Raw genomic sequence first — 19,686 nt, forward strand, 5'->3', positions numbered from 1 at the left:
GAAAGTAAACTCAAATCATATGGAAATCATGTGACATGGTTAATGATTTGCTGTCTGTAAAGAACTGTCCTCTTTATGATGGTACTATAAAAATTGTATTCTAAAAATTTGGTGTAGAAGTCCCTGTTAATAATAAATACTCAATTTAACAGATTATAATTTTTTCTTCATAAAATCATTTAACAAGTTACTTCATCAAAGTAAAAAAAGAAAGAACCATTTTGCCTCTGTATGGTTCTGTATCTGTGTATTCATTTTCAAATTTAGACTTCAGTTCATTAGTCCTGTTGAGCAAAAGCAAATATATGTTTCTGGAAACACAAGTGTATGTGTGTGTGATTATACGCATATGTTTGCTTATATATTCATTCATTTATTTGTATACCCACATATATATCCCAAAGATTTATGCAAAAAGAACAATTTTTTTGGCTATAATCAAAAACTGTAGTACAAGGCACTTTAAAAAAATCCTTTCTGTGCAATGATGCATGAAGAGACTGCATGTGGCCAAGGACAGGTGATTAAAACTGTTTTCCTTTGGTAAAACTACAGGTGTTTGCAAGAGCCTGATGCAGCTGAGCTGTTGGTACTCAACATGAAATTTTTATGCATGTTTAAAACAGCTGCAGGGTACAAGGCACAGGTGTGATTCCACCTCTGTGACTGTGCTACACAGGATAATACTCATCCCCAGCCTGTAGATTTCTAGCTCTTATGACAGGAGGTAAAATCCTCAGTGTTTTCATAATGAACATGATATCAACCCTTGTCTTTTTTTGTGTGCCTTCCTGCTTCTCTCTTACACTTTAGAAACATCCTAGTCCTAAGCAGTCCTTGCAGTGCTTGAAAGACCATTAAGTCAGCCAAGTTACAAACTGACTGCTATGACCTTTGTTATAATAAAAAAAAAAAAAAAAAAATACAAAAACTCTATGGCACAGAGGGAGGGGCAAAGTTTGTGTACCTGATTCTTGGAGTGTAAATCAAGCAACCCACAAGATACATTACTGGCTAGATGATTTATTTGCTTTCTTGTTAGACTTGGCATCAAAGTAAGCACAATTCTAAATTGTGACAAATCTCCTATGTTATTCAGTACACATCCTTCTATTTGCTTCCAAATGTGGTAGGAAGGACCCTTCAAGCATTGATAGGCATTGATGAGCCTTCCCTTCTCCAGACTAGATAGTAGCAGCTCTTTCAGCCTTTCCTTATTAGAAAAATGTCCCAGGCCCTTCATCAACCCCCATAATCATCTCCCACAAACCTGCTAATCTGACTATTTTATATTTTCTACACAATGTTGCCCCACCATGCAGGAATGTTGCAAACCATGGCTTTTCTCTCTGCAAAATCTGCTTCACTTCTTTTTGGTTTAAGGTCTTTTTACCTATTTCTATACCAGATAAAAATAATAAGAAATATAATTAAACAGAAAGAAAAATTCTGAAAGTAAAAAAATCCTCTCAACAAGATATTCACGTGCCAATGGCTATGAAGATTGGACTCTGAAGACATTTTCTATCTGCTATTCAATTGATTCTGACTAATTAATTACTGCAGAATTACATTTTTGTTCTTAGTTCTATTGGGCTATTACATAACCACAGTGGAGAGGCATTTATCCTCAACACTTACGCTTAAAATGTGAAAAAAAGCCAAGTGCCAGCACTCAAAAATTTCTTGAGTGTTAAAGATTTGAACCTTGTGGGATCTTCAGAAATACCAGTCTGTGTTTTGTGTACCACAATCTAATTTTAGGTTTCTTTATTTATTTTTTAGGAAACTCAACTGGTTTTAGTTTTTTTACTGGTAGCCTACCTTCTTCAGAACATTTTTCCCCTCAAAAATTTAACAATGCAAAACAATCAGAAAACCAAAAGAACTTCTAGTATACATTCATCTTTTCTTGTACCACATCAGAGCATAATAGCAGGACTTTCACTACATGCCTATTAACCTTTGTATTATAAGGGAAACAACAGACTTTTCAAACAGATGGGCTTGTACAGGAAATTAAGATGATCAAAGAACCTGTACTTCGTTCTCCAAAGACACCATTGCTGCCACCTACAGATGAAACAAATTCACAGCTCCTGCCTAACATCAGAAAATGCTTTACTACAGGTCAGCAAGAGCAGGAACAAGTATTCCCCAGAGAACAAGTCTACAGCTCCCAAAAAAAAAAAAATCTTAATTTGGAGAAAAATAAGTCTTGTGATGTTAAAAATAATGCCACCTTAGTGAGTTCTCAATGACATATAAAATTATATAATTTTGGAAACCCTCTCTAAACATTCAGAATTTTCTTGAAAATAGAAAACCACTTAAGTTCACAACTTGCCTTGGCTTAGGTAGTAGTTTCTTCTAATGACTAAACTAAAATTTACATGAAGACTGAAAATGGGTTGAATGTACCAATAGCTATACAAATATGCTACAAAATAAGCATAAGAGGGTATCTCAGGTTTAGGTAAATTCAGGTCTAGTCACAGTTTCTTACAAAAGAGCATACAGGCAAATCATATGGGGAGAGACTAGAGTATTGTGTATAGGGTTTTCTTGATTATTTCAGCAGCATATCTGCATACATAAAAGCTTATTTCCTTTGACCTGAAACATCCCTTCTGATGTCTGTTGTTCATGCTTTAATGAGCATGAAAATAAAAAATAAATGTAATAGTTTCATATCTCAAATAAGTAAATGTGTATCTCGAATAAGTAAAGATTTATCAGACAAACCAAAGAAATTGGCTTGAAGACCTAAATATGGGGATTATCAGCATCAGTGGTACAATTTTTGCTGTGGCTTTGTATAGCTATGATCACCTTATAACAGGTACCATATGAGATTTTATATAAGTATAAAACAATCAGATAATATCTGAAATTCTAGTATTAGTAAAGTTACTCACAGGAATATTACCTGCTTTTATTTCAAGTTAAATTGTGTTTATTCTTCATTTATATGTAGTTTAAGGAGAAAACAAGTCTGTCCTACTGTCTTTAACAATGTCACTTGAAAGGCAATTAATCAGGGGTTTCAGAAGAGACGCTGCAAGCCAAACAGGTAAATTTCACCACCTTTCAGGATCTACAATGAACGCTGCTTGCATATACTTTATTTCTACTTGGATGACGGTGACACAATTTTACAAAATCACGGAATGGCTGAGCTGACCACTGCAGTTCATGTTTGAAGCCCCCAGCTCAAGCAGGACCACCTAGAGCCAGTTGCCCAGGACCGTGTCCAGATGAGTTTTGAGCATCACCAAGGATGCAAACTCCACAACCTCCCTGGGGCCCCGTGCCAACTCTTGGTCTCCCAGACAGTGAACGAGTGTTTCCTGATGCTCAGAGTGAACATCCCGTGTCGCAGTTCGTGTCCTCTGTCTGTGGTCCTGGCACTGGGCACCACGACAGGACCTGAGGCAATTGCGCCGTGACAGAACCTGGCTCTGTCCACTGCACACCCTCTTTTCAGGTTTTCACACACGCTGAGATTTTCCTGAGCCTGTTTTTCTCCAGGCTGGACAGTCCCAGCTCTCTCAGCTTTTCCTCACAAAAGACATGCTCCAGTCTCATCATCACCTTGGTGGCCCTTTGCAGGCCACTCTTCAGTAGCTCTCCAATTTTATTAAAAATGCTGAATTCTAGATAGCTCCTATGTGCGGGAGCATACGCAGCTCCTGCATACGCTGTAGGTGGGCGCATTCCTGGCATACAGAGAAGGTGCAGCTGTCTCTTACGACAAACTTCTCTGGAAAAAGCCGGCAGAGCACGGACATGCCTCTCACTGGGCAGCGGCGAGGCACCGACCCGGCACGGAGAACTGACCTCCTTCAAGAAGGAGAGCTTTATCCGGCTGCATCACCGAGGCGCTGCAGGACAGGAGCCGGGTTTTACCGCACGCCCGCGGCCGGGCCGGCCCACCGTGGGGCGGAAGGCGCCGCCTCACGGGCGGGCAGCGGGGGCGGAGCGCGGGCCACAGAGCCTTCCGCTCTCCCGGCCTGTGGCGTCGTGAGGAAAGCGGAGTCGGGAGTTCGGGAATTCGCCGCAGAGATGGTGTCGCTGCTGCCGCGCATCGAGCAGCTCTCGTCGCGGGTGGTGCGGGTGCTGGGCTGCAACCCGGGGCCCATGACCCTGCAGGGCACCAACACCTACCTGGTGGGCACCGGGCACAGGTACCGACCCTGCTCGGGGAACGGGGCAGGGCACGGCGGACGAGGCTCCGCTGCCCCGGCCCCGCTTGGGGACCGTGCGCTGCCTCCAGCTCGAAAGGCCGCTACGGGCCCCTTCCCAGAACCCTCAGTCAGCGTTGAAAAGGGCAGGGAAACCGTGCAGCGTTGCATTTTAGGAGCTGGTACGCGGAGGCGGCTTGGGCGGGTGGATGTGGGGTCTCGTGAGGGCGACCCTTGGCCAAGGCCAGGAATTCAGTGAGGGGAGCGGGCGTGTGCCTCAGGCCGCGCAGCTCTCCCCGCGGTACTAAACGGTGGCTTCTGCCACTTGTCGCGGAGTTGGAAATGCGTGGCCTACATTTGTTACTTATCCCACTTTTGAAATCGTTCAGGCACGGGGGTGGAATACCAGGAGGTAAAAGGTGACATCTGGATATGGAGACATCAATTATTGCTAAATTTCCATCTGTTGACTTAGTATTACTTGGCTGTCATGTGAGCACTCTTTATTCTCTGGTATGTGTCTCTCCCTCCCTTTTTTGTGGCCCGTGAGTAGAAGAGTCCTTATTGACACCGGGGAACCAGCTATTCCTGAATATATCAGCTGTTTAAAGCAGGCACTGTCAGAGTTCAACATCTCGATTCAAGAAATTTTAGTGACACACTGGCATCGTGATCATACTGGTGGAATACCGGATATCTGCAAAAACATCCCAAATGGTAGGCCAGAGATTTTGGATATTGCTGAAAATGTTAGATACATGGCAAGAAAAACATTAACTGAATGCTTCTGTGCAAATCAACTGGATTGTTCTGTAATTGCTGTATAAGCTGCATGTAATTTCATGATTCTGCTGCAGTGTGTAGATTGAGAGCAATGAATAATCTGAATGTAATAGTTGTAGTATTACAGGTTTGCTTCAATACCTGTGCATACTTTCATAGTGAATTTTTCTTATGTGTGAATACTGAAAACCTAGTTTACTATCAGCAAGGTATTAAGAGATGTGAGAAAAACTTGATACTGCTTCTGTTTTACTTAGATAGAAATGATAAATTTATTGTTATTTCCACTTTCGTAAAAACAAATAGCTTGAATATTGAAAAAGAAATGGGCATAACTTTAGGATTCCTTACAGGAGCCCATTAGCTGTTGCCAAATTCATAGGTTTCAGAGCATGAAGGGAAAGCAGGAGGGCAGTCTGCAAGTAAAGTCTGATCTAAAAATGTGTATTCCATGTTCATAAACAGTAAGAGACATTTCTGTGTTGGTATCTGAGAAGAGAATAAGCAGTATGGATAATGTGGTAATTCTTAACACTGTTGGACTTGGTCATGAACTTTGTCACAGGTTTAATGTTGTAAAGTTGCCAGGTGCTTATTTGCAAGGAAGCCTGGGCACTACTGAAAACAGTTGGTGTCTAGGAGACGTGGATGGGTATATTGGTGTCTTGGTGAGGATTTTGGGTTTCCCAGACTATCAGTGTGGTTGTAAAGACTAGATATATGCATGTGTGTGTATTTATGTGTGTGTATATATATATATGTGTGTATATATGTATATGTATATATATATGTGTGTATATATATATATATGTCTATCAATGTCTTTCTGGGTTGCTATCTATAGCTGTTCCAGCCAAGGTGTTTGCACTGTGCATTCTGTATTCAGAGTGATAAAAGCTGAGAGAAGTTACAGGTCAAAATGTCTTCATCCAGCTTTGGGTAAATGTTGAGTGATGCTTCTGTGAATCATAAAGCAAAATGTGAGCGGAGAAATCTTAGTGGCGTTATAAAAACTTGGGGGAATTGGGTCATGAGCCAAGTAGGAACATGTGTAAAATATAATCATTACTGATCTTTATTTATTTCATTTGTGATTTTTTTCTAACTTCAGATTTGTTGCTGGTACAGAGTGCTGTATTCAGAATCAGTGGCTTTCACTGTTTAGTGGTTTTGGCTCTGGAATAAGCTTGCTCTCCAAATACAAAGTTACTTTACAGAATTTGTTGTTATTACTTTTGTATTCATATTGTGTGAGCGTTAATAGTACTTATTCAAAAAGTAACCTGCCTGTGGAATTACCTTAGTGATAAATTCAAAACACTGTTTTCTTTGCTTTCCTTAAATATTAGACTCAGATTATCGCGTATGTAAGCTCCCTCGTGTCCCTCACCGTGAAGAAACAATAGAAGGAGGACATAAATATTTTTATCTTAAGGATGGAGATGTGGTACAGACAGAGGGAGCCACACTCAGGTAACCATGAATTTCTACAAGTTGTTTTCTTCAGAATTCTGAAATGTACATGTATCCTAACTTCTAATGATTGCCAGTCCATACATCCAATCTTTTCAGCGCTTATGCATGTAGATTTCTTACAGGATATGTTAATACAAAGACATTGTTTTTATGCATGAGAATTATCAGAAATTAGCCTTTGGATTTAGTCTTTGGACTCAGCAGAGAAATTAACAGTATTTCCCTGGAAAAACATTTTCTCCAGGAAAATGGAATAGGATTTTACACGCTTTCTCATCACTCTTACATAATTAGTTGCTATTAAAATTGTGGAAGCCTGTAGCAGTGTGGCTGGATTATTTACCATGCCTTTCTTTTTACTTTAAAAATATATCCCTAGGAGAGTCTAAAACATTTAATACTTAAAATGTTAAATTTTAGACCTTGAACCTATGAGGTTCTTGTAGGATGCCAGTTTTGGAGAACTTCCTTCCATGGCACATACTGCCTATATGTTAGTCTGAATGAGTGTAAAACAGAAGCTACTGTGCCTCACTGAAGCACACAGAATAAAAAGATCTTACCATTCTGTTTTCAGACTCCTTTCATTAACAAGGCAATATTCCTATAAGGATGAAGTTTGCTTGTTTTCCTCAGTTTAGATGGGAACTACATCCCACTTGTAGAATATGTCACATAGTCCGATGTCCTTGTTTATCCTGAAGAGAATTTATAGCAAACATCACAGTCCCTACAGGTGGGTTGTGACAGGGGTAATGCAGCCAAACTTTATGGTTGATTAAAAGCAAGTATTCTCAGCCGAGTTAATTTGGTAACTGCTTTAAGGATACTCTTAGACTCGCCACTGGTTCCAAAATATCAGTATCTGCATGTTAAATTTTAGTTAGCAACCTTCAGGTTTCCAAGGTGTGCCGCAGTGAGGGGTCAAGACACGCTAGCAGCACCTTTCCACACACTGTCTGGCATTCTCTTTCTGCTATTTTGCCATGTTAGTGGTTTGGCTTCCTGGTAAAATTTCATCAAGAACTGAAGGATACCATTTCCCAAAGGTGAGCCTACTGCCCATCAACTTGATTTTGATGTTGCCTCCATAGGGTGATGGCTTGCCTGCTTTCTGCTGAGCTCAGTATTCAGTAGCAGCTGGAAGTCTTGCATCAGATGATGCTGCACTTGTGGTCTCCCAGCCCTGCATCAGCATGGCTGGGAGCTGTTTAGCCTTGCCCTGTACACCACACTTGGCACCAGCTCTGTCAGTTCCTGATCACTGCTTTGATGCATCTGCCATTAGCAAGAAGATTCTAATTAATATCAGCAGGGATTGGAGTTGTGTTACTTTCAATCTACATCAGCCTCAGCATAAGGCCCTTCTGCTTTTCAGAAATCATCATGAAAGGACACCCTAGTTCAGCTCCTTGGCAGCTCAGGTTACCATACACTATATACATACCCATGTCCCTTTGCTGCATGCTAACACAGCCCTCATCCAAGATGCGGGTCCTTAATCCTTATCATGCAGGTGTTTAATGACCTGCACATAGAACAACTGAAAGACCTTTGTATGGCTCTTTGTATTTGACAGTTGTGCTCCACTGTGCTATGGGGCTTTCAGGGAAAAATAAACTTTTGGAGACTGAACTTTAGCTGGGTCAGGTTCAGGAGTCTGTAGTTAATTTCTAAAAGAATAGATACTATCCTTACCCTCCTTCCGAAGTACAGCATTTTTGTCAAGAACTTCACGTGTTTCAATCTGGAAATAACACGTCAATTTTATTTTTTAAGGCTTCAGAATGAGGCCTTCTATAACAGAAATTCTACGTGGCTAGTCAGCTCCTTTAATGCACTTGTATTATGGGTGTGTTATGTAAGTCAAAGCGTGTTAGAGATGATTGGTGTTCTCTACATAGTATAAGAAAATGGATTTGGATTAGGCAAAGTGATACCTGTTTACATCAGTTTCCAGCCTCAGGTTTTTTCTGGTTCTTGTTATGGGCTGCTTTGCAAGTGTGTTATTTTATCATCATTTGTTCTGGCTGTAAAAATGAAGTATATATGCTGTGTGAAAAACATTGGCTTTTTTTGTTCTTCAGAGTTTTATATACACCAGGACACACTGATGATCATATGATTTTACATCTAGAAGAGGAAAATGCTGTATTTTCTGGTGACTGTATTTTAGGGGAAGGAACAACAGTAATAGAAGACCTGTCTGATTATATGAAAACTTTGAAAAAGTTGTTAGAAATGAAACCAGATTTGATTTATCCAGGTAAGTGGTTTTGGTTTTAACTGCTCTTTTACTGTGTAATTTTTAAATATCTCCTCTAAGAATTTGAGAACTATTACAATCAAACATAATTCCTGATGTAGTAATTCAAGTTAATAAACAGTATGCTAAGCTGACTTTGTCATGGTGGTTTACAAAACTTGAATTTTTCAGTGATAGGTATCCTTCCTTTCTGAAATTTCTCCATTTGAGGGTGGGTCTTGTCTTCTGTGCCCAAAGACTCCAGGGGCCAAAATTTTTCACTATTGGAATTGTACAGCATATTTAATTTCCTTCTATTACTTTATTCCTGTTCTTGAATGTTATCCTGGAATTAAAAATAATAGTTGTTCTTTTGTTCCTTTTCATACCCACATACACTGTCAATGTGAATAACCTAGTAATGTTTTTTGAGAGACCTGTGTGTCCTTTGAAGTACAAATTAATCACAAATTCATCTTGGAAAGTTGCAGAACTGTACAGTGGTTGTCTTAGTTAACGACTTAGGTTAATTTTGAACAAGAGCCAAGAGGCCAAAACGTTCAAAAAGTAAGATGCCTATTCATTCAGTCTATGGCTTTCCTTTATTTTCTTCTCTCTCCTCCAAACCTTGAGAATGCTTTTACTTTTCATATATCCCACGTCTGTTTGACAAGGCTACATTTTAAGAATTCATTATGTAACTAAGATTTAAGCTCCTCATTTGCTTTTTCAGAGCTACATCTCAGGATTTTTTCAGACTTTTTCTGTTTTATCTTCAGCTTGTCATTCCAAGCTACTGTATCTATGTCCTCAGTTGTGCCTGTTCCATTAGCCATCTATGTTTAGCCTACTCTCTTGTGTTAGCTCTTAAAATAGCCTTCTTTTAAAGTATGTGTCCTTTAAGATCTAGGCATAAAAACACTGTTTAAGAAGAACATTCTTACATATTCCATAGATGTGGAGTTTGATGTAGACAGAATAGTGACTTGGTCATATTTATTGACTTAACTACTGTTAAAACTAATAATACTTTAGCCACCAGAATTTTAATCAAATTTTTTACTTTCTTTCTTAATACTTGCAAAATGCAGTCTGTTCCTCTAACTGAATTTTTGCCTCCCAAAACCCCATATGTGCCAAATTCTGTTTGGTTTATCAATTTTATCTGTTGTATTTCACTCTGTTCTTAACAGTTATGTATCTAGATTATATATTCACCAGGGATAAACATCTGTGCTCTTTATTTGTGTTTGCTACTGTTTTGACAGTGTTCATACTGGACTGGCAATTAGGAAGTCAGTCTGACATTGTGTATTTTCAGTGATGAAAGCTAAGTATTGAGATGGTTTGGAACTAACTTTTTTCATCCATGCACCACAAAATGTATGTGCAGTTGTGCAGAAGGTGCTATTGCCCAATCAGAACAATTGTTGGTACTTTGGGGTATAACTGCAGCAGAAGTAGTTTGCTTTACCAGTATGTTCTATATAAGCCAAGCAGTCTGTGTTGCAATATTAGGTCTTCATAATTCTTGACCTGTTTTCTCTTTCCCCCACCCATGCTTTAGCACTCATGTGATAGCTTCAGAATGGCATGAATTTTTATAACAAACTGAGTGCTGGTGAATTTTGTTAATCCTTCCCCTTCTACATGTTGTTTTTTTATTTTTTAATTTAATGTGGGACTGACTTGGGTGCAACACTCATGATATCTAATTGCAGATAATATTTTATGAGAATCCTTGGGACAAGAAAAGGGCATTTTAGTCAGCAGAGGGCTCCCCATCCTGTAATAATAAACAATGTTCCTTAGTAATACAGAAAAAAATGGTACTGGAATTAGGACTCTCTGGAAGATTTCATGAGCCAATTCTTCACTTCTGTCCTTTGTACTGTAATTTAGAGAATCTCACACTTCAGAATGTGTTGTGAGGAAATAATATGAATCTGTCTGATATTAAAGGTGAATTCATGGAAAGACATTCATATTATGAGAATGCTTTTCATATGCTCAGAAACATTTTACATTTGTTCAGCTATTAATCCATTTATTCATTAATAAATAAATAAATGTCTTGCTGTCCCTGAAAAACGATGGATGGGAAAGTTTCACATCTGGATTTAGTTCCAAACTTTGAGATCATTTAATGTACATATATGCATACACAGCAGCTACAGATTAGATGATGTAATGGATATGCAATCTCTTTAGCTTTGCAAAATGTGGGTTCCATTTCAGGTTTTGACATTGGTCTTGGACTACCAATCAATTAAATCACTTGGAAGAATAGGGCCAGGATTTAAGAATGCTTTGTGATTCCATGTGCAACCCTTAATTTTGATCACTTCAGTGAGATTTCTGTCATTAGAGAATGCAAGAGAATGGACATCTAACATTACAGTCTCTGCTTTGTATATCTTACTATATTTTTTCTTAATTTTCAGTTTTGGATATATAAATGGTAACAGAGATAATGTTATACTTGTAATTTATTTTGTAAGGAGAAATAGCTTCATATTAAATATGTTTGAAATCATTAAATATGAATTCATATGCCAGTATAGCTTTATATTTACACATTATATATCTTGTATTTATAGTACTTATTTAAACAAGGTAAGTTTCAATGTATATGTAGTAATTTCAAATGTGCTGAAGTGAGTATGTAAGTTGAGATATGTATAAATATTTTGACTTATAGAAAGATAGATTCCTTTGACATTTTAGTTCAAAACATGAAAAATCAGTTGCTCTTTTTCTATAAGCTGCCTGTCCTCAGGGAAAATAAGATTTAAGTTTAAAAGCCTAAGAACTAAAAGCCCATTTAATCAGTAAAACCAAAAGTACAAAGAATAGTGATTTTTTGAATAGTCAGAGAACCTCAAAAGACACTGATTTTCATGATTCCAAATAACTTCTGAAGAAAGCAATGTTTTTTTTACAGTAGTTTCTTTTCAACTAATTTTATAAATCAGTTAGAGTTTACACTCAGAGGGCAGAGCTGGAAGTTGCTGTTGCTATCTCAGGTGGATTGTACAGGCAAAGAAATAGGAAATATTGCTATAAAAAGCATGTGATGAATATTTGTGCAAGTCAGTTCCTCTATAGGTAACACAATAATTTTTATTTCTATGCATGTAGCTCTCATGGCTGAGCAATATTTTCTCTGTCATTTTAATGTAGCCTGAGACAGTATTTGATTTTTTTATAAAGGTTAGGGCTTAATTGATAAAGCACTTTCATAATGATTCAAAGACCTATCAGTAAGCTGAACATTTCTGATCTGCCACAGTCAGTCCAGGAAAAAAATGTGGTTTGGTTATTAACCAGACATAAAATGATCCACCCGTAACTTTCCCTGTGCCTTCCATTTTTCCTGCCCTGACACATTCCAACTGCCTTGCTTATTTGTCTTCTATTGATTTTTATTTTATAAAAATATGTCCGTTTTTAAAGTCATAAAATAAGTGTTTGAATCAGTTTGGGAAAATTACCTGTCACAATTAAAAATCTCACCTTGTTGTTTGTCCCAACAAGACAGTAGTATCCAAGTCCTTTGCATCAGGCATTAATGTACAAATGCCAGTATCAGTTTAAATTATTAGTATCAATATCATTTGGGGAGAGGAAGACAGGCAAACAAAGATAATACAATAATCTGAATCTGATCTTTTAAATCTATTCAGTAGTGAGCTCCTTTCCTTTTTTCTGATGGCCTAAAGTAGTCTTCCCTTGCTTTTCTTATTCCATTTGAAGTGTTCCCTTTTCCCCATTCAGACTTTTAATATCCTAATTCTTCCTTTCCATTTTAATGCCTTGCAGATGCACACTGTAATACAGATATTCAGACCTTTTTCTCATGACTTTTAAATCTACTAGAGTTTACATAAGAATGTTTCAATTATTCAGTAGTGTACTTAATTACAAATGTAAGTAATAGTGCTCTGGTACATGTGTTTTGATTTTTAGGTCATGGCCCAGTAGTACGTGATGCAAATACTAGAATCCAAAACTACATTTCTCACCGACTTGCACGTGAACAGCAAATTCTAAATGTTTTCCAGAAGAATACTGGGAAATCATACACCTCCTCGGAGCTTGTGAATATAGTATACAAGGTAATTGTTGATTAAAAGTTTTTAGATCAAACTAAAGAAAATTGAGGTTAGGTTCATAAAACTTGTATGTTACAGTGTTGGTCTTTGAGTGAAAATCATGGTGGCTGTTTAAAAGGAGTAAAACATATTTCTGCCTGTTCAGGGTTCACTTATGACTGTGCCTTTAAATTGTATTGTTTAAGCATTTAATTGGAGTGAGGCCCACACGATTCTTACAAACTTACTTAACTATTCAGGTCTTAGGCACAGTTTCATAAGACTCAGCAAAAATAAAATTGTAGTGCTTGATTCAAATTGAAAAGTGTGACATGACTGTTAGTTGTGGATTTCCCAAAGTGTATTTGGAGTCTCCTGGAGAATGGTTGAAAACTTCAAGTTCAAAAAACTTGAATCAAAAACTTTATTTATCAGTCTGCAGGAGGTTACAGGTGAACTGCAGTTCCACAGAGAAGGATGTTGCAGCTCAGATGTTGGCTAGCTTGTCTGTGGCATTAGACTTGTGTAACAGTACTTTGTCACTACTTCATCATCCTTCATGTAACCTCTGCAATTTTTCCTTGTGCTGTGGGGTTGCCATCCTAAAGAGCAGAGATAAGAGATACAGTATTTCTGTTTTTGAGGAAGGTGTCAAAGTGGCCAATGGCTGTGGCTTGTGAACAGGTCTGTAACAGCTTCACAGCTCCTTTTTCATTTCTGCTGATATCCAGTTTCCAAAAGAGTGACTGCATCACAGTGAACATCTTGCAGTGCTGATGTACCATTACCTATGTCTGTTCTGCTTCTGCAGTTCTCCTGCCTAACCAACTAGGTTTCAAGTATAGACCCATTCTCATGTTTCTGAAATCACAAACCTCTTGTCCTGTTCATATAAGAATTTCTTCAGTACTATTACAGCTTATATTACTAAAAAAGTACATGCTTTCAAAGTATTCTCAAGGTTCACAATTTATTTAACTAATTTTCTAGTGAATTTTCCTGCCACACATATTGTTTGAAGAGCTTTTTAATTTTCAAAAAGGAAAAAAGTGCTCTACCTTTAGGATGCTAGAGCTAGAGAGGGGGATTTTGAGCAATTATCATATATTCATAGAATGGTTTGGGTTGGAAGGGACTTTAAAGCAATTTCTGTTCTCCCTGCCATGGGCAGAGACACCTTCCACAACACCAGGTTGCTCAAAGCCCCCCATCCACCTTGCCCTTGAACCCTTGTAGGGATGGGGCATCCACAGCTTTTCTGAGCAACAGATGTTACTGCTTTTTACATAATGAGCATTGAAGAATTGTAAGAGATATTTTGTCCTCCTGAAGAAGTAACATTTTTTAATTGTTTACTCATTTACAGATACTAATTGCTACAGGATATTTAACTATGCAAGTGTTGTCATGGAATAGAGGTGATAGATACCTGTGGAGAAATGCATCATAAGTTACCACCCCTGGATGCATTCAAAAAAAGACTGGATGTGGTATTCAGTGCCGTGGTCTAGTTGTGGTGTTAGGGCATGGGTTGGACTTGATGATATTGAAAGTCTCTTCCAACCTAGTCATTCTGTTGAAATAAATTTATTTTGAAAAATACTCAGCTACACTGACAATCCAGGGCAGACCAAGCTCAGAAGAGGAGTCTTCTTAGTGCTGGCCAAAGTTTTCATCATACAAATGGATAATGCAAAAAACAGAGCAAAGTAAAAAATGTGTTGTTAGGCTACTCGTTTAACTGGTGTAAAACTGATTTACTCATCTTAGTTTCCTGTTGTTACATAACTAACTAAATGTTCCCATACCGATTCAGAAGAGGAAAATCTGTGGTACTAAACCATGGGTTCCATATGCTGAAAAAATAATTGAAAGATATTTAAACAAATACAAAATGCATATGTTTTGTTCCCATTAGGAAATCCCTGAAAATTTACTCCCAGCAGCAGAACATAACCTCCTAGTCCATTTGAAGAAGCTGGAAAAAGATGGAAAAGTGTGTAAGTTGTGGATGGAGGGTAGGAGGGTTATTTTCATTTTAATGTTCTATGCACTATTTCTCATGTTATGTTATTTCAGTGCGTTATTTTCTAGGGGAAAAAAATGTGATTTTTTTGCAGTAGCTGTCCATCAGACAAATTGAAGTAGAGTAATATACCGAATGGTATACTGGCAAACTTTTAGGAAATATTTTAATAAGTAGTTGAGTGCTTAGAGCTCTCATATATACCTTTATATTTTTATTTAAAACATACTATAGAATACATTCCTAATGCTAGCTTTTATACTTTCCTGTATTTTCTGAAATCCATACCTAAATATGCATATAAATAGCATTTTACAGGTTTACATGTAAGTTTCTGCCCATGCAGAAAAAAATATGCATTATTTTGCATATTTTTGTGTGAATGTGTTGTAGAGATGATTAAAATCATGCAGTGTGAATTTTTACAATTTCTGATTAGTACAGTACCTAAGTAGAGCCTCTGTATTTAGTTCACTGTTTTTACATTGCGCCTTTACTCTTAGTGAACAAGATGAAGTATTCTACGTCTGTAATGGCATGTGCATATGGAAACATTACTCAGCCAAGGCTTAGGAAAATATTTCTTCCTGTACAATACATAACTGCACTCAGGACTGTCTATTTATAAGGAAATAATTACATGAATTTACAGCTGTTAAAGATTTTCAGCATTTACCAATCTGAATAACAACATGAAATTAGTGTATTTTTTTCTATTTCTTAAACTTTCTGTTTTTCTTACTGATAGAATGGCTACTGGGTACTAACTGAACAATTGAGACAGAGTTTTTGTAATAACAACCTGCTTCTTATTCAAAGAAAATATAGACTAGAGTCACATGAATACAGTCATTACTGAAGTACAGAAAATGTTCTCTTTGGGCTTGCTTTGTGCAGAATGCCATAGAAACTTTACCAGCGTGGTACTTACTGCACCAGCTTTTAAATATTGTCTCAATTCTTGCTTATTAACATACATCAGTGATCTGTACATATCTCCAGTTTTGTGCCACCAGATTCATCAGGGGCATGAGGTGCTGTTGATTGTTTATCCCTTCTTTTCACTCTCAAAGTAGTTCAAGCAACAGCATTTTCTATTGAAATCAAGTAGTGGATAAATTAACTTTCTCTTTAAAGGTAGTCTTGCCTATAAGAGTGTCTGCATCTTGACTGCCCAGGAAATAATTTGGTTGAGAGAGCTACTGACTTAAGGGTCTGTTTTCTCAAAACCACCCTTTTCATGTTTACTGAACAAAAATAACTCAGTTTTTCTCAGAAATCACAGTTTCGAAAAGAGAGGAGATAGTCATGTATCTGTTCACAAAGTATCAACTATTTAAAATTATTAGAAAGGTTAAATAACTAGAGGAGATTAGGAGATTTTTATGATAGTCAGAATAATTGTTCAGACTCTCCTACTCCAGGAGAGTAGTTGGCTCTTGATTCAGATGTATGTCTTGTTTTCCTGGAAGCATAAGATGTGCCCTTTGAAGTTTGTTTTGGTTTTTAAACTTGAATTTGTGCACACAGAGCAGGTGAGAAGCTATCTCATCGGAACACTTGGGGTTGCTGAATTTTTAAATACAAGCTTAGGCCCAGACCTATGGTAAACACTTAACATCACGTGACCTTCGCCCATTTTCCAGTTCAGATTAAGGGCATCTGTTAAGGAAGACTGATTTTGTTGATTTGAGCATGTAGCATACAAAAGCTTGTGTACTCATGGCACTTACTCATTTGATTTTATTATCCATTTGATGCTTTTCCACCTACTCAGAGACCTTGCAGCATCTCAAGTTTTGTTCTCATTGTGGAAGACTTGAGCTGTAGACATAACACTGTCTTGCTTAATTTTCTCAAAAGGTTTTTCCAAAGGAACATCTTGTCAGTATCAATAATGAATGCATCAGGCATATTACAACCTTACGAGTGAGTTGCTCACTGCAACTGATGGCCATATGCTGCCTGCTACAGTCATTAATTAACCACTTAATACTGGGGATTGTGGGTTTTCTTGGTAGGTAACTTTTATAACTGCAATTGGGAGTGACACTCCCTCTTACAAATGTGCTCCTCTTACTTAAAACAAAAATAAGGTCTTGTAAGCAGGAGTGTGGCACAATGCACATGTGTAAACTTTATCCCATGGTTTGATATAAATAATTTGGTCATTATTTCACATCATAGCCGATGAAGATATGAAAATAATTTGGTTATTCTTAATTTAGCAGCGCAGATTTTTTTTTCCATCTAAAGGTTGTAAATTTCAGAAAATGCAAGAAGTGCTTTGCTACCTCAGATTTCTTAACATCTATAAAGTTTAATATATCAAACTTTAAATAACTAGAGGACTGTTAAAACCTTTATATTCATCATTTTATACTGCTAGATTGCATTGTGAAACAGAATGTTTATCACCTTCAATTAAAACTGAACACTGGCATGAAGGAAAGTATTTCATTAGTTTTAATAAAAAATGTCATGTGTGGACATATATATGCATGTACAGGTTACGTTTGGGATAATCTGATGTTTATAAATAAAATCTAAATATTGGTTTGTGACTAATTTGGTTTCTTTTTCTTAACAGCACGTGATGAAACTCCCAGATTCAAATGGAAAAACAATTTATAAGTTAGGCAAGATTGCTCGGGAATGTATTTAATCTACATTGTTGCTGTATGAAATATCATAACAATGAGCTGGGACTGTATGTAAAATTGAACCTAATTTTTACTTTATTTTGGTTTTAGTGGTAACAATTTTAAAGCAATGTTACAGTAAGTTGACTAATATTTTTCACATTCTACTTGGTTGGAATTTTAAATTACCCTGGTGGGTACTGAGATAATAAAATTGAATGAGTGTGAAGAATTGAATCTTACCTTTATTATGAAATGCTATCATTGGTGGCAAAAGACAAATAGCAAGGTCTTATAAGCTTATAAACATTATAATATCTTAAAGCACTATTATAAACTTAGTCACGTAAAAGAAATCTCTAGCAAAATAAAACAACCAGAAAATAGGTTAATCTAAACCTGATTTCACCTGCTTGTGCTTCTGAAAAAGTAATTTTCTAATAAGTTATCTGTACATTCCAAAAAACCAAGTTATTTTTGCTAACAGGTGTAAATACTGTGGTTTATGTTCCTTTTCTAATTCAGCTGTGTTCATCATCACTGGTTGCTCAGTGCAGTAGGATTTAATTTCAGTAATTAAATTACTTAAATAATTAAAGTAATTTCAGGGTTTTGGTTTTTTTGATGAAAACACCACTTCTATGGAATTCATTCAAAGGATTCATTAATCTTAACTAACGAGCGTCAAAAAATTGCAGAGCTGGAGCAGACTCTTAAATTCTTTATAAGATTCTGCAGGAAATCTGTTTAAAGAGATGTATAAATTGAGATACGTGTTACACACCATATAAAGTTAACCTTGTCTGTGACATGATGACTAGCATTCTTCAATCCACTTAAACTAGAAATAGTTTAACTAAAAAGTTGTATTTGGTTGTAAGATACTGTACAGTGTATTAAAGTATGTTTGGAGATGAATTTAACTTCAAAGTTCAGTTCTCTGTGAACCTTACATTTGCAAAATAGTATATAAATATATGCATTACTTTGTGTATTCAAAGTGTGTGACATTTGATGATATACACATTTCTTATATTACTACTTAGCCTTAAAAAACAAAAGCAGATCTGAGATGTTTGAAAATGTCAAGGACAAATATACATCCTTGCAAATCTTTCACCATTCAATCCTGTACCCTCATTTGTGAAACATGCATATATGTTTTGGTATTTAAGACATGTCTTAATAATTGACATTATTTTATGAAGCTGATGGCATTTGTTTTGATCAGCTGAGACAAGTCAAAAACAAAAATTCTCACATGAATAGCAACCCAAAACAAATTCATATTCTGAAGTAGTAGGCAGACCCCTGAAGAAGGGAAATAATTACTTTCTGCTAAAATGATGCTTCTTGCAAACTTCATTGTTCTGAAATTTGGCCCCATGATGACACATGCTCACTTTTAATGTTTTCTGAAGTGCCATCTTGAGGTCATTCTCAGGTCTCCTGGGTTTCCTTCCTATTGTATTTTCTATTTACTTACATTTTTCCAGGTACTTTTTATCCCTTCCTCCCACAAACTTTTTTTTTTCAATTCCTGTTGGAATAATTATTCAGTTTTCAAATGGACTTATTTACATTAATAATTAGTTTGCTTATAGCTGTTATATGAATTTATAGCTACCTTTTCCTTGTTAGGCATAAAAATACAATTATCGCTGTTTCTTTGAGAAAGATAAAAAGATAGTTTACATGCTCTGAATGGTGTCATTCTGCTTCAAGGAAATAGAAGTATCAGTGAAATTACAGTTTTTTTGTCCTGAGGTCTAAGAACTTAAGACAGCAGGAAACTAGTGTGAGGAGGTGGTGTCTCATAACCTTTCTGAGCTAAAGAAGAAGTCTAATCTCACTTAACAATTTTCTTCTGTTTTACTATAAATTTTGAAATACGTGGAAATGGCTTTAGAATGCACTTAAAGAATTGTTGGAACCTGCATGCAGTGAAGAAAACAAGAGGATACAAATAGAAAACTCCATGCTGTGCTGCAGTAAATGCCTGACATCTTCAAAAAAAAAAAAACCAAGGAAAAAGGCTGTTTAACCAGACAAGTCATTAATGACTGTGTGTGGTATCTTTGGAATATTAAGAGCAGAAATTGCACTAAGATGTATTTATAATAAAGGATACTTGGCTATGGCATCTTGAAAAAGTCTCAAAGCTCTTTCTTGATTATGTCAAATAGAGTGTTTATTTTAAAAAGGTGACAATGTAAGATATGCCATATGTGTATAA

At 36.7% G+C, this 19,686-nt stretch overlaps 1 protein-coding gene across 2 annotated transcripts; it reads left to right on the plus strand.

Annotated features, from left to right (window-relative positions):
- The first annotated feature begins 1,011 nt into the window (after positions 1-1,011).
- On the plus strand, positions 1,012-19,603 carry LACTB2 (lactamase beta 2). 2 transcript variants are annotated; one of them, XM_086885446.1, is made up of 7 exons: positions 1,012-4,187; positions 4,738-4,901; positions 6,317-6,440; positions 8,531-8,709; positions 12,658-12,806; positions 14,701-14,782; positions 17,399-19,603. In XM_086885446.1, exons 1-7 carry the CDS (start codon positions 3,670-3,672, stop codon positions 17,440-17,442), a joined length of 1,260 nt encoding a protein of 419 aa, XP_086741572.1. In that variant the 5' UTR covers positions 1,012-3,669; the 3' UTR covers positions 17,443-19,603. The 2 variants fall into 2 exon arrangements, with proteins under 2 accessions (XP_086741572.1, XP_086741575.1); XM_086885449.1 differs by having other exon boundaries at positions 14,701-14,778; positions 17,399-19,473.
- Positions 19,604-19,686: the final 83 nt, after the last annotated feature.

The sequence above is a fragment of the Cyanistes caeruleus genome, chromosome 1 (assembly GCF_971803275.1).
Source record: "Cyanistes caeruleus chromosome 1, bCyaCae1.hap1.1, whole genome shotgun sequence".
Taxonomy (NCBI): Eukaryota; Metazoa; Chordata; class Aves; order Passeriformes; family Paridae; genus Cyanistes; species Cyanistes caeruleus.

What these genes read in the sequence shown, in the direction of transcription:
- LACTB2 (XM_086885449.1), top strand. Translation starts at nt 3,670, where the DNA reads ATGTGCGGGAGCATACGCAGCTCCTGCATACGCTGTAGGTGGGCGCAT. An exon ending in CTGGTGGGCACCGGGCACAG is followed by an intron (nt 4,188 to 4,737) that starts GTACCGACCCTG and finishes GCCCGTGAGTAG; the next exon opens with AAGAGTCCTTATTGACACCG. An exon ending in ACCAGATTTGATTTATCCAG is followed by an intron (nt 8,710 to 12,657) that starts GTAAGTGGTTTT and finishes TTTGATTTTTAG; the next exon opens with GTCATGGCCCAGTAGTACGT.